Source organism: Cajanus cajan, chromosome 1 (assembly GCF_000230855.2).
Source record: "Cajanus cajan strain Asha chromosome 1, NIPB_CcT2T_4, whole genome shotgun sequence".
In the NCBI taxonomy this organism is placed as follows: domain Eukaryota; kingdom Viridiplantae; phylum Streptophyta; class Magnoliopsida; order Fabales; family Fabaceae; genus Cajanus; species Cajanus cajan.
In genome coordinates this window covers 87,935,756-87,949,080 of record NC_138517.1, presented here as the reverse complement: position 1 = coordinate 87,949,080, position 13,325 = coordinate 87,935,756, and the positions used below count along the sequence as shown (strand labels likewise).

General features: G+C 30.4%; 2 protein-coding genes across 3 annotated transcripts; one reads left to right on the top strand and one right to left on the bottom strand.

The window, feature by feature from the left end:
- Positions 1-3,732: 3,732 nt before the first annotated feature.
- LOC109803625 (NADH dehydrogenase [ubiquinone] iron-sulfur protein 8, mitochondrial) lies at positions 3,733-7,702 on the bottom strand. Of its 2 annotated transcripts, none has more exons than XM_020365286.3 (9): positions 7,563-7,702; positions 7,223-7,294; positions 6,877-6,955; positions 6,219-6,272; positions 6,034-6,125; positions 5,837-5,950; positions 4,435-4,502; positions 4,245-4,356; positions 3,733-4,067 (listed from the first exon to the last, which is right to left on the bottom strand). In XM_020365286.3, exons 2-9 carry the CDS (start codon positions 7,274-7,276, stop codon positions 3,972-3,974), a joined length of 669 nt encoding a protein of 222 aa, XP_020220875.1. In that variant the 5' UTR covers positions 7,277-7,294; positions 7,563-7,702; the 3' UTR covers positions 3,733-3,971. The 2 variants fall into 2 exon arrangements, with proteins under 2 accessions (XP_020220875.1, XP_020220876.1); XM_020365287.3 differs by lacking the exon at positions 7,563-7,702 and adding an exon at positions 7,381-7,504.
- Positions 7,703-8,013: 311 nt separating this feature from the next.
- LOC109804301 (uncharacterized) lies at positions 8,014-9,914 on the top strand. Its single transcript, XM_020366111.3, has one exon. It carries the CDS (start codon positions 8,231-8,233, stop codon positions 9,470-9,472), a length of 1,242 nt encoding a protein of 413 aa, XP_020221700.1. The 5' UTR covers positions 8,014-8,230; the 3' UTR covers positions 9,473-9,914.
- Positions 9,915-13,325: the final 3,411 nt, after the last annotated feature.

Here is a 13,325-nt window from a genome sequence, read left to right as displayed (position 1 = left end):
ATTCGTACGGGTCTCACCAAAAAGCTTGAGCAACGAAGGAGGAGAAGAAGAGAGAAGGTTCCGAACACTCAGCTAGCACCTCCCAACTCTAGCTCAGCACCTAAAGGTACCAAAGGTCAGAGAAAGGAAAACAAGGCAAAGAGAGGAAGAGTGAATGGGGGAGAAGAAAAGAGTGAAGGGAAAAGTTGAGAGGGAAGAGGGGTCTCACATTTACACTAGCAACCAATCATATCTTTTAAATTATTTTACTTTTTTTTATTTTATTAAATAAATAACTGATATGACACTATTAAAAGATATGATTGGTTGTCAATGTAAAAAAAATTTATACTGACGATGTATAAGTGATTAACTTTTATATGTATATATATATATATATATATATGAAAGAGTTTAATAATTGAATAGGGCAAATGAAATCAAAGTTAAAAATATTTACTTGTAAAAGACAAAGTTTAACATATTTATTTATGGTTATATTAAAAATTGTTGTTGACTATGTTTTGGTATTTGTAATCAATTTTTTCCATCCTGTACTTTTTTTAGTCTCTATTTACATTCTTCATTTTTATTTTTATTAATAATAGGTTTTTTTTTTTTTTTTAACTTTGTCTACTCACCCTGCAGAGCATGGATTTATTGTTCTAGTTTGTACAAAAATTAAAGTTTAACAAAGTTGGATATTCTTAAAAAAAAAAAAAAAACTTATATAAACTACATGTTAAAATGTAAATTTCAAACACACTATGCATTTTAAAAAATTACACGACAGCAAAAAAAATAAAATAAAAATTATATTTTATTAATAAGAAAAGATATTATATATTTATTGTTAAAACTATTTTGAAAGAATTTTTTTTATTAAATCTAAGAATAATTGAATATAAAAGTAAAAATAAAAAAAAAAAGTGCGATAATCAAAATTTATTCCGACTGATACTTAGTGTGTGTTTGACACACGTCCATATGATGCAAAAACTATAACTGAGAGCGTTAGATCTGAGGTAGAAAATCACGTCCATAATGGTTACCAAACACTGTGTTATTCCTTCACACACGTCACACGTGAATTAGTATGTGTGTCAGTGACATGCTCAAAGCTCGTCCGGGGATTGTAGATTTTTCTCTCGTTTCTTGTTTCTTTCCTAAGCAAGTTCATGCAAATCGCCACGGGTGTTTTTGTGTATTTTCTTAAAAGTACAATTTAACTTCACATCAAATTAAAAATAACTAAAACTGGTTATGAAAAACAACAACAACAACTTATTTCAAAATATAAAATTATTGAAATAAAATAAATATTTAGTCGCTATTGCTTAGTAATTTAATAACTTAATAATAATGGTGTGAACGAAAAGGTTGGACTTTTAAAGCAATTTCATTTTGGCCAATTACACGACGAGGTTGGTTAGTTAATTTCGCTAACCACAATAGGTTAGAAAGAAAAGTTTACGAAGAAGCTATAGTTGGAGGTGCTTACACATCATGATAATTTTCAATACATCTCTTTTATGTTTTTCTCGTGAGAAGGGAGGAATTAAAAGAAAAGAGGAAATAAGATTGATTTCATAGAAAATTGATAGAAAATAAAATGTAATTTATAATTAATTGATAGAGTAAAATTATTTAAAAAATAGAAGAAAATTGATATTTTAAAATTATATTTTATGTTGTTAAAATAATTTCTATATATTAAATATTATTTATATATTTAGGACTTTCTTCGACTAGATGATTTGTAGGAATTTTTTAAACTTATTATTTAATTTAATTTTTATTTATCATAATTAATTATAAATTAAATATTAATACTTTAAATTTTCTGTCATAATACAAATTATTTATCTTAAATCTAAAATATTATTTATATATTTAAAAATATTTATATATACTAATTTTAAATATAATTTATATATTCACATAATATTTATTTTTATATATAATTTATTATAAATTTTAATTATATATAATAAACATGTCTTTATATTATACAGATTAAAGTATTAATTTTTATGTATAAATAAATAATATATACAATTATCATTTTACTCTTCTCTTTTTATTCACATTTGTTTTTATGTTTATGAACATAATGCATTACCAATTCTATCATATTAGAACATGATGATTTTCATGCACAATGCATTATCTATTAACATAATACAATACTCATGAGAGAAATTTTGTTTTTAATAATACAATATCCATTACCATAATGCATTACATGATAAAACTTTATTTCTTCAATCATGAATGATTATAATAAAAAAGAAATATAAATTATTTTTGTTTTCTTTATTCAATTTCACACGACACTCTTCTTATCTTAAAGGATAAATTTTCATCCCATGAAACAAATCATCTTCACTTAATCATTCACTAAGCCCTCTACCAAGCACATGTAATTTTTGAATATACCCGTAAACCGTCTCTTATATGAGATTTTTTTTTATTAAAAAAATTCAAGTTTCACATCAACTAGAATTAAATAGTATATAAGTAAAAAGAAACCATTACCTTATAAGTTAATTTTATAGGGTTAAGTTAGGTTCAAATCTACTATTATAAAACTTATAAATCTACGTAGGGGTTAATTTCTCTAACCCCCTATACGGTGAATCCTAATCCAAAACACTCAAACTATATAACGTGTTAAGATAAGTTCTCCAAATTTTACCTTTATGTTAGAATTGGTAAGCTTCATACGAAACTTACGTGGTACATATTCCTTGTTATTTCTACTCAAGTAAAAGTGATGCTCTTCTATAGTTAGCCTTAATATTTCTAACTTTCCATTTATTTATTTTTTCATTCTCTAATCAAAACTATATCGTCTAAAGAAACATACATCTTGGCAGCCGCTCTGAGATATGTTGCGCAAGGGCATCCGAGAATAAGGTAAAGACTAAAGAGATGACGACTCAAAACTGACCCATGATGCAGTTCTATTATTATAGTATAATATTTTTAAAAAATACAAATGATTAATAAGAGTAGAAAAGGAAGTTGCTATTTCACAAGAATTGATACATGCTCACAATCCCCGAATCCTCAGGTAATGCTTGGTAATAATGTAAAATATAGAAAAGAGAAGAAAAAAGTAAGAAATATAGTAGAAATTAAAATTATTTGATAGGAGTAAGGTGACAGAGAAGGGAAGAAAAGATTATTTTTTAAATTAATTTATATTGAATTAAATAAATAAATTTCAATTTATTAAATATTTTCATTTATTATAATAATTTATTATTGTATTTTATATTTAAATTATTTAATTTTAAAATAAATATATACATATATATATATATATATATATATATATATATATATATATATATATATATATATATAATCAATTATTGTAATCATAGTCGATTATGTATATATATATCGATACATAATCGATTATCCCTGCATATATATGAATGTCGATAAATGCAGATGCCAAAGATGCTTTAGCTACCCGGTTACTTCCCCCTTCACTCCTCATGTTTGAGTGGAAGTTTTTGGTGGACCTATGCCAAAAACTTCCGACACACCTCCACTTCACCAAACACACTTCTAAATCCATCTTCCACACGCTTCCCTCTTCTTAGCTCCTCATCCTCTTCTCTTCTACTACACAAAACAAGGCATTATTGTCTTTAGATTATGAAAGCTGCACTGCACTGCATCAGCACTTCCATCTTTCAAAAAAGATCAGTTACGGCTACAAGCGTACAATTGCTAGTATGGTGTAAGGGCATCTATTTGTTGAAATTTTCAATTATTTCCACATTTGTTCAAGATTTCAAGGAGTTAAACGTCATCAATATTGTACACTTTTAACATCAATGCAAACATTGACAAAAGCAAAAACTGATAATAACAACCGTGAGTCGATATGTTCTTCAAAACCATTCACTGATCAGTTTATTTATCATTGCCCAATTAGACGGAAAAAGCAACAGGCAAGGATCACATGGAAGTTTTCAACGGTAAAGGCTTTCAGATCTCAGGTTCTCTGCAATTTCAGTCTCCCATCGGTCCCCATTTTCGAGCAGCTTCTCTTTGTCATATAAAAGCTCCTACAGCAAGCAAACACATAACCAGAACTAAATAAATAAGCACAGAAACAATTATTGGCACTTATTAATAGGTAGTACTTAAAAATATAATTAATAATAAAGATAGATAGAAAACATTATTAGCAAGCACCAACAGTTCGTATTATATAATTCAACGTAAAGGAAATGAAAACGAACCTCATGAGTCTCTGTAGCAAATTCAAAGTTTGGCCCTTCAACAATGGCATCAACAGGGCATGCCTCTTGACAAAACCCACAATAGATGCACTTGGTCATGTCAATATCATACCTGAAAGATTTATCAAATAAGAGAGCAAGAATAGAGTGGGGAAAGGTGGACAAGGGGCAGATAAGGCAGGTAATTCACCGAGTTGTCCTGCGGCTGCCATCTTCTCGCTCCTCAGCCTCAATTGTGATTGCTTGTGCCGGACATATCTAATATAAGAAGTATTATTTAGACAAAATAATAACATAAAGCTGCAACCTCTAAACAGAAAGGAGAGAAATGGGGAAAGTATGAACAAGGGGAAATAAAACACGGAAAAGGAATATTAGGACAATGATAATATGTAACGAATTGATCATTTATTGTAATTATTACTTAGGGTATTCATAAATAGATTACAGTTTAATTGTTTGGGGTTTTAGTGTGTTTGAGAAAGATTTTTCCCTCCAACTTTTAGCTGTTTCTATGAAAGAGGAAAAAAAAAAACTATTTGTGAAATATGCTGATTGTTTGGAACAATCTGAAATTTGTAAACACCTTTTTTTTCCTGAAAAATAAGTTTTTTTTTTCATGAATCTAAAAATTTAAAGCTTATAATTATTTTCCAATAGTTTTTTTTTCCTCCTAGCCCTGATTTATTATATAAAACTATTTTTTTTTTCTATTCTAAAACGAAATTAAATATTTTAAAATTGTTTTTCAACAAACTTATTTAAATAAAAAATTCATTCTAGTTACAATCAATTATTGAAACAATCTAATTTTCAGTTTTTCCAGACACTCTTAATTTGTTGATACTTTAGGATTACTGGTAAAAAAAAGTTTTAATATAAAATCATAATCACTAGCCTATCAAGCATTCCCTTATTGAACTATCTGGATTTCAATATTTAGAGATTGCCATATGGTTTGAGCTAAAAACCTATGGTTTGAGACTGAACTATACCCAGACATTCTCCTTAACACACGCCTATACAATGTAAATTAATATGCCTTTATTCCTATTCTCTACTAGCCCTATTTGGTTATCCTCCATAGAGGGAGATAATGCTGCAGTACTACAACTGTATCAGTTAAAGAGAAAGTATCTCAAAGTAAATAAAACTGCTATTTTGATGTATATGAAATATACCTATTACAGCCTCCAAGGATGAGAGGGTTTGACTTTGACAGCTCTATTTGGGACAACTCAATTAGACAGATTTCTACCTTAGTAATCACAAGTATATTTTTCTACACCTGATTCAACTAATGACAACTCAGATTATAAACCTACCTAGGGTCTAAGCCTTACACTCTAGGCAGTGTGGTGTTCAAATTTGAAAATAGCTGCACATTTGTTTCTACATAAACCAACGACAACCTACACTTGGTAAAATCTACACACGACAGGAAAATGCAAAATAGTCTTAAAAGTTGGCTAGTCCAGTTTATGCAAACAACAGGAAAATGCTGTCATGCAGTTACATGCCATTTGGTAGTATGCATGCTCTCAAGGATCATTGTTAAACCAACATTATTGGATAAACAGTCAAAGCCTTACAGCTTCACAAAGTTTGCAAGCAATACAACGTTCCTCCCCAGTTGGATATCGTCGGAGTGCATGTTCACCACGGAAACGAGGGCTCAAAGGGCCTTTCTCAAATGGATAATTAATCTGCATTAGAGAATTCATGCATTAAGCATTTAATTAAAAGCTGCAACAGTATTGGCCAGCAAAAAGTTATAGTAGATACTTACTGTAACTTTTGTTTCAAAAAAGTATTTCAGCGTCAACATTAGACCTCGAACCATTTCAGTGAGAAAGAGAGTGTTGATGCTACGATCAAAAACTGTCATCCAGAGCATCAGCAATGAGTCAGTTGCATTATAAGCAGAAAAAACACAAAAATCAAACTGAAAATTAATGGCTTCCTAATAAATACCAGAACTCCAATCCTTTGAAATTTCCTTTGCAAGTTGCTCCCTTTCTTCATCCTCTGCAGTTTGTACATCAAAAAATTATGATATACATGAAGGGGGCATAAATTTGCAAAACATGCGTGTGAAAAGAAAATGGAGATCCAATAGATATCTCACTTGACAGACAAATGATGATACCGTTGAAGGTATTTTGTAAAGTTAAAGAAATGTCATGTTTGTTCACTGTAACCAATTCTGAAAAGTCATTCCCTTGACCGGTTGACACACTTAATTATCTGCTGGGGGAGGGGGTGATGTTAGGGGAAAGGTAAAAACTCAAAGGGCCAGTACCACAGTGAGGATGGGGGAGGGCATTGCAGTGTTTCAACCTGCGCACTCTCCTTGCATGTTACACAGCTCTACCAACTGAAATGTCCGCAAGGAATACATATATTTTTTAACAGTGCATGCGAACCCAGCTCATTACCACCTTTCAGAAAGTTCATTTATTGTACAGAACAAACTACGAAGAACCTAAACTAGATCATGATTTTCATAAAAATTGGTGCAGGAAACAATCAATATTCATATAGTCAGTCCTCAATAATTTTGCTTGCTAACCATTCTATAAGAGAAAAGACAGATGCTACGCCTGCAAAGATGGTAAGAGAAATGACAGACCTTTTTTGGTAGAGAAGGAGTGAGCACTTAATCGAAGGCCATAGTATTGGGAGCTGTGCAGCCCTTGTCCGCTTACAGCCTAAACGAGCAGAACAAAGAGGGTAGCTTAATCTAAGTATTTGATTTTGCCCCCTAAAATAAAAATGATCCATATCTAATTCACAACAAGCGTTAATATATCTAGTTAATTATCAGGAGCATCACATAACCTAAGGGAGAGGGGAAGAAATACAGGGTACTCAGATAACATTTGGTGTTCTGAACTCAATCAACATCTAATTAAGAGCTTTTTCTTGATTATTTAATTTCAACAAATAACGAAGAATCGAAATCAAATTAATGTTACCAGCTGGCGGGTACGAAGAGCAAGAAGTGATTTCCGAGCTAAGATTGCAGCCATTTGTGATTGCCGTGAAACCTGGAAATGAAAACATTAGATAATCAAATGCAGTATACGATTTATTTCAAATAGAACAATCAAGTTGAAGCGAATCAATTATTTACAAGGACTTGAAGGTAAAACGAGGAACCGAAAAAGTGGGAAGAGGATATTGAATTAAGGGGGGAAAACAAGTGGCGGTTTGAGAAAGCAGCGCGAAATTGAAGCAATTGGAGAATAAAAGGATTTGTTAGGGCTGAGCATTGAACGTTGATGGAGAAAAGAAAAAGAAAGCGAAGAGAAATACCTGATGGCTGATGCAAGTTTGATCTCAGAACAAATGACTGAGAAACGAGAAAACAATGAAGTACGGGAATGGAGTATGAAATATTTTCGACTGTTCCTGTTGAGATTGGAATAACGGGTAGCCCACAATTACCACAGTCAAGCCCAGCCCACTGAGCCCAGCCCAACACAAACTAATCCAACCCATTTCTTGTCACGGGTATTTAATTCTTGAGAGTTGAGAGGTTGCTCCATGTACCAAAACAATAATATTTTGAAAAGAATGTAACTGCGTGAAGAATTAAAAATTGAGAAAATTTTTATGTGTATTCTCCCTGCATAACATTAAGTATATGCATAGGGAGTAATAATTTTACACAAATAATAATAATTATAGTAGTGATTGTACTGTAATCTTAATCCTAGGTATAATAATGTAGGAGTACTGTACATCTTATATTCTTACTGTAGTAACTAAATATTGAAAAATAGGGAGTGAAGACAGCAACCCCGATGAGCAAAAAACAAACAAACAGAACATGTCTCTCTTCAAAATTTAAAGGCAGTTTCTCTCTCTCTCTCTCTCTCTCTCTCCACTCCTTTAATTTATGGCCATTTACAAGGCAAGCACTTTCTCTGCCAAAAGAAAGTTGAAAGTGGAAGCATTTTGAAACCCCTCCTTCCTCCTCCATGTCGAAACTTTCTCTCCACTTCCCCTTCATCCTACTCCACCGCCTCAAAAGATCCATGCTTTCTCTCCTCTTCTCCCTCCCCACTTCATTCTTCGCCCTCCTCCTCCTCCTCCTCCTCTCCTACAACGCCTTCACCGTCTTCTCCGTCCACGTCCCCAAAAACAGGAAACCCCTCCTTCTCCCTTCCCCTCCAACACTCTCCAATCTCTCTTCTCCCCACAATCCACCACCTTTTAACGACACCCACTTCCCCCTTCTCCCAAACACCACCCAAAGTTTCTCCCTTTCTGCTAAGTCCAGAAGAGTGAGGAAGCACAAGCGTGGCCTCAGAAGCCTCCGTTCAGAGCCCAACTCTCCCTTTTCACTTTTCCGTGCCAGACTCAAAGCATTCTTCGACAATTCTTCCTGCAAGCTCAGGTTCTTCATGACATGGATTTCGCCCTTGAAGGAATTCGGGGAGAGGGAGTTAGTCTCAGTGGAGAGCCTCTTCAAGTCGCACCCCGAAGCTTGTTTGATCATAGTGTCAAAGTCTCTAGACTCTCACTTAGGAACTCAGATTTTAAAACCATTCGTGAGTAACGGTTTCAAAGTCATGGCCATTGCGCCGGATTTCGGTTACATTTTCAAGGACACGCATGCTGAGGCGTGGTTTAATCGGTTAAAGGAAGGGAATGTGAACCCTGGCGAAGTCTCCTTAGGGCAGAATCTCTCCAATTTGCTTAGGCTTGCTCTCTTGTACAAATTTGGAGGTGCTTACATTGATGCTGATGTCATGGTGTTGAAGAGCTTCTCCAAGCTGAGGAACACCATTGGTGCACAGAACTTTGATGCTACTACAGGCAAGTGGAGCCGCTTGAACAATGCAGTGTTGATATTTGACAAGAGGCACCCTTTGCTTTTCAAGTTCATTGAGGAGTTTGCACTCACCTTTGATGGCAACAAGTGGGGACACAATGGTCCTTACTTGATCTCCAGGGTGGTGGCTAGGGTGAGTGGGAGACCAGGGTTCAATTTCACTGTTCTGCCTCCTTCTGCGTTTTATCCTGTGGATTGGAGAGGGATTAGGGGTTTGTTTATAGATCAGGTTCGTTCCAAATGGCTGGTCACAAAAATGGACCAAATTCGCAAAGAGAGCTTTGCGGTGCATCTATGGAACAGGCATAGTAGGAAACTTAGAGTGGTTAAGGGAAGCATTGTGGATAGCATCATTTCTAGTTGTTGCATCTTCTGCAACACTTAGCTTCATTTGTAGTTTTTATTAATTAGAGTTTGTAATTAGTGAGATAGAATGACTGTTGAAATAAAATGGTTACAAGCAATAAGTTGTTATGGGAGCAATTGTGTCTTCACTGTTAAAAAGGGTATATTAGATGGTTAAAATTGGAGGATTAAATAGATAATATGGGTTTGGAGTTTGGACCCTTTGTATGATCCTTTTGTTGTATCTATTTGAATTAAGGATCTATATGATGTGGAAAGTTTCAGTCATTTTCGTTCTCAGTAACACTGAAATCTGAATGGTGGAAGAGGGTGGCATGTTTGCATGTGGCTTGGGATTGTAAGTGGAAAGTAAACATGGGAAGATATTGAAGAAATTCATCGTGTTTGGGACTATTAAATTGTGAAAGGGATTTGTCAGCATCCAATCTTAATAGGGCACCTACTTTTTTCCTTCCACGTGACATTCGCTTTCATTTTGGCTTATCTTCTCGCGCATGTGTTTTGTTTGGGGAATTATACGTAGCCCTTTTTAATATAATCTTTTGCACAAATGAAAAGTTTGGCTCATTACTAGATCATAGAAGGGAAAAAGCAGAGAAAATTTTGGGAAGATAGGCTATGTAGTCATAATAGTAAGATGTTTGAGTCACTTTTGAGGTGCGATTTATTACTTGAAAAAAGCAATCATATGGAATATGGTTAGGTTCAACTTTAAGGAAAAAATAGATGATCAGATGAAGGCAGATTTCTGATCTACTAATCATAGAACTTTATTCTATATTGTGTTTTGTCGTGTTGATACTAATCGTAGGAATGTTGATAAAACTATTTTGAAAATTAAATTAAACTAAACTATAAAAAAATGAATTATATTTTATAAAAATTAAACTATATTTTAAATTCAATTAAAAAATAAATTACTATAAAATATAGTTTAGTGCACTATAATTATAAAATAAAAAAATGTTATAATAACTTTTACATAATTGTTGTATTTAACATGTGCAGTAATGATTTTTATTATAAATAAAATTATATATTTTTAAAATGTTTTTACTCAATTATATATTAATATGAATAATTAAAATATTTTCTTTTTAATAATTATTTGATAAATTATATTTACGGTGATCTTTAATTGATTTGACAGTATAAATAATGTATTAAAATTAAACTTTATTGTTAAAACACATTGACTATAAGTTAAATTATTTAACACTTAAGAAAATTTTTACGGTAACTTTAAATCATGTTTTTTTTACTAATTTGTTTTGTCTATGTTTAATTCACTTTTATTGTTTTTAGTTAAATGTAAATGAATAAAACAATATTTTTTTATGGATTACATACTTTTTCCTTTAAATAGTTAACTTGACTACATATTTATATATAACTTGAACTCGATATAATTGATTAAGTTGAAATAATTTTTTTACTAGTTGATAGGATTGTTCAAAAATTATCTCAAACTAAATTAATATAAAACTAAATTTAACTAGATTATAAAAAATACTCAACTATTTTTCATAAAAACTAAATTGAATTTAAGTTTGGTTTTAATAACTAAATTACTGCAAAAATTAATTTTTTTAGTTTAAATTACAAAAAAATGTTTGATTTAGTGTACAAAAATAGTTTAATACAATACAAAGTATAGTTCAAATAAATGGAATATTAACCGTGGTTCCATAATTACTTCTTATGAGTTTAAACTATTTTACTTTAATTTTTTATAAGTGATTTTTTGTAAGCGATTTTGGTTGACATATCACTTAAAAGATTTTAACTTTTCCAAATTAAACCATGTTTAACACTATTTATTTTATTAATATAAGTTTAAGAATAAAATTTAATTTAAAATAATTTTTATAATGTAACTTAGTTTAATTTATAGTAAAAAATAATAACTCATATTAAATTATAGTGTAGTTTGAACTATTATAACTATAGTTCATTAAATTAGAAAATAGTTTAACTTAGTTTTTGAAAATTATTTTATAATTTGTTTCAATTTAGATGAATTATTTTTATAATTTAGTATAGTTAACATATAATATAGTTTAGTTCAACCTTTTCAAACACCCCTAATTAATTGTGTATGGATCAACACGACATCAAGAGCAGCATGACACATGGTCACATGCAGATAGGTGATCCACCAAATTTCAGCTCTCAAGGATTCAACCACTGGTAGTTCAAACACACATTTGTTGCCTAGGATACAACCCCAAGCATATCTTTACTATTGACAACGAAATTTCAGAGATTTTCATGTCTCTAGGTCCTAGGATGTTACAGTGCTAGTATTTTTTGCTGTCAACCTTTCATTCTTATAAGTTACCATAATTTACTGTCATATAAAATTCGGTTTTATAATTTAGGGAAATTTCTCTCTATCTACGGTGGCTCAATGTCGATGTCTTTATTGATTGTTTAAATCCCAGAAAATGTTCACTTCAAACCCATAAATGCGATATGGGTATTTATTTTGAGCGGTTGCTGTTGTGCCTTTGTACTGATATTTTCGAAAGCACTTTAGCAATCAACGTGATGGTCTCAAGTCTCAACCTCTCTTGTCGTCGTTCCCTCCTTAAACTTAAGGACTAACTTTTAAATATATACAAATTAGTCTTAATTTTAAAATGTTGTATGGACTATATTTATAAATAAAAAAATACCTGTAAATTATAAAACACTTGGCAAGAAATGAAAATACTATTGTATTCTTGTCACGGAATAGACAATTTTCTCCCTTCTTAAACCATATTTTACTCAAGTGAAAATAAAATAAAATAATATATATAGGCACACGCATAAATAAATGAGAAATCAAATAATATCGATGTATTTTTACTAGTTATTATATTACTCAATAATTTTATATTAAAAATAAATTTTATTGATTCAAATTTTGTTAAAATTGAACAATAATTTAGAAGCTATCAAATTCTTTATATTTAGTATATTTTGAAATATATACTATATTAATTTTGATTTATATGAATGATGTATCAATTCATTTTATATTAATATGAAAGTTTATTTATATAATTTATATGTAAAAAACTTTTAATTTAACAATAAATTTTAAAAAATAATTATTTAATTAAACGTTATTAAATAGTATAATAATTGATAAAAATAAATGTTATATAAACATATAATAATAAATATTTTTTAAATAATTCCATAATAATAATTGTGGATTGTACATAAAATTTATTATTTCTATATTGTCAATTATGTTATTAGGTCTTATTTGTTACACACTTTTTTGTACAAATTATATATTAATTTAAATTAATAAATTGCTATATTCGTAATTGAAATTATAAGTATTAATGACTTCACTTTTTAAAAAAAAACTTTCATTTTGTTTTTAATCTTGTAAAAATTCATTTTCTTTAAACCTGGATGTTAATACAAAATGAGTTGGAAAAAACTGAAGATTTTTTTCTTCACAAAATTAGTGACTAAATGAAGAATTAAAATTAATGTTAAGACTACAGTGATTGATATTTGCAAATTCAAAGACTAATATAAAACTTTGCTCCAAAATTATTCATATACTTAATGTATTATTTATTAATATAATTTTTAATTCTTTCTTGTTACCTGTGTCATTTTTTGTTTATGTAGATTGCATGTCTCTATCTTTTTTTCCTTGGTGTCATCTCTATCTATACACGTGAGACATAAATAATTTGATTATATTGATAACAAGTTTTTTAAAAAGTGGATTTTTGTTATAATTTTACGTCTAAATTAAGATTGAAATTGAGTTTAACTAACTTGAAAATTATAAATGACTTGATTCCTTCCAAACTTGGGCTATGTTACTTTGCAAATTTCATTATACAAAATGAAGAAGA

Coding starts and splice junctions, on each gene's coding strand:
- LOC109803625 (XM_020365286.3), bottom strand. CDS start 7,276: ATGGCTGCAATCTTAGCTCGGAAATCACTTCTTGCTCTTCGTACCCGC. Junction 5,951..6,033: donor TTTTTGAAACAAAAGTTACA/GTAAGTATCTAC, acceptor TCTCTAATGCAG/ATTAATTATCCATTTGAGAA. Junction 4,357..4,434: donor GGCAGCCGCAGGACAACTCG/GTGAATTACCTG, acceptor TAAATCTTTCAG/GTATGATATTGACATGACCA.
- LOC109804301 (XM_020366111.3), top strand. CDS start 8,231: ATGTCGAAACTTTCTCTCCACTTCCCCTTCATCCTACTCCACCGCCTC.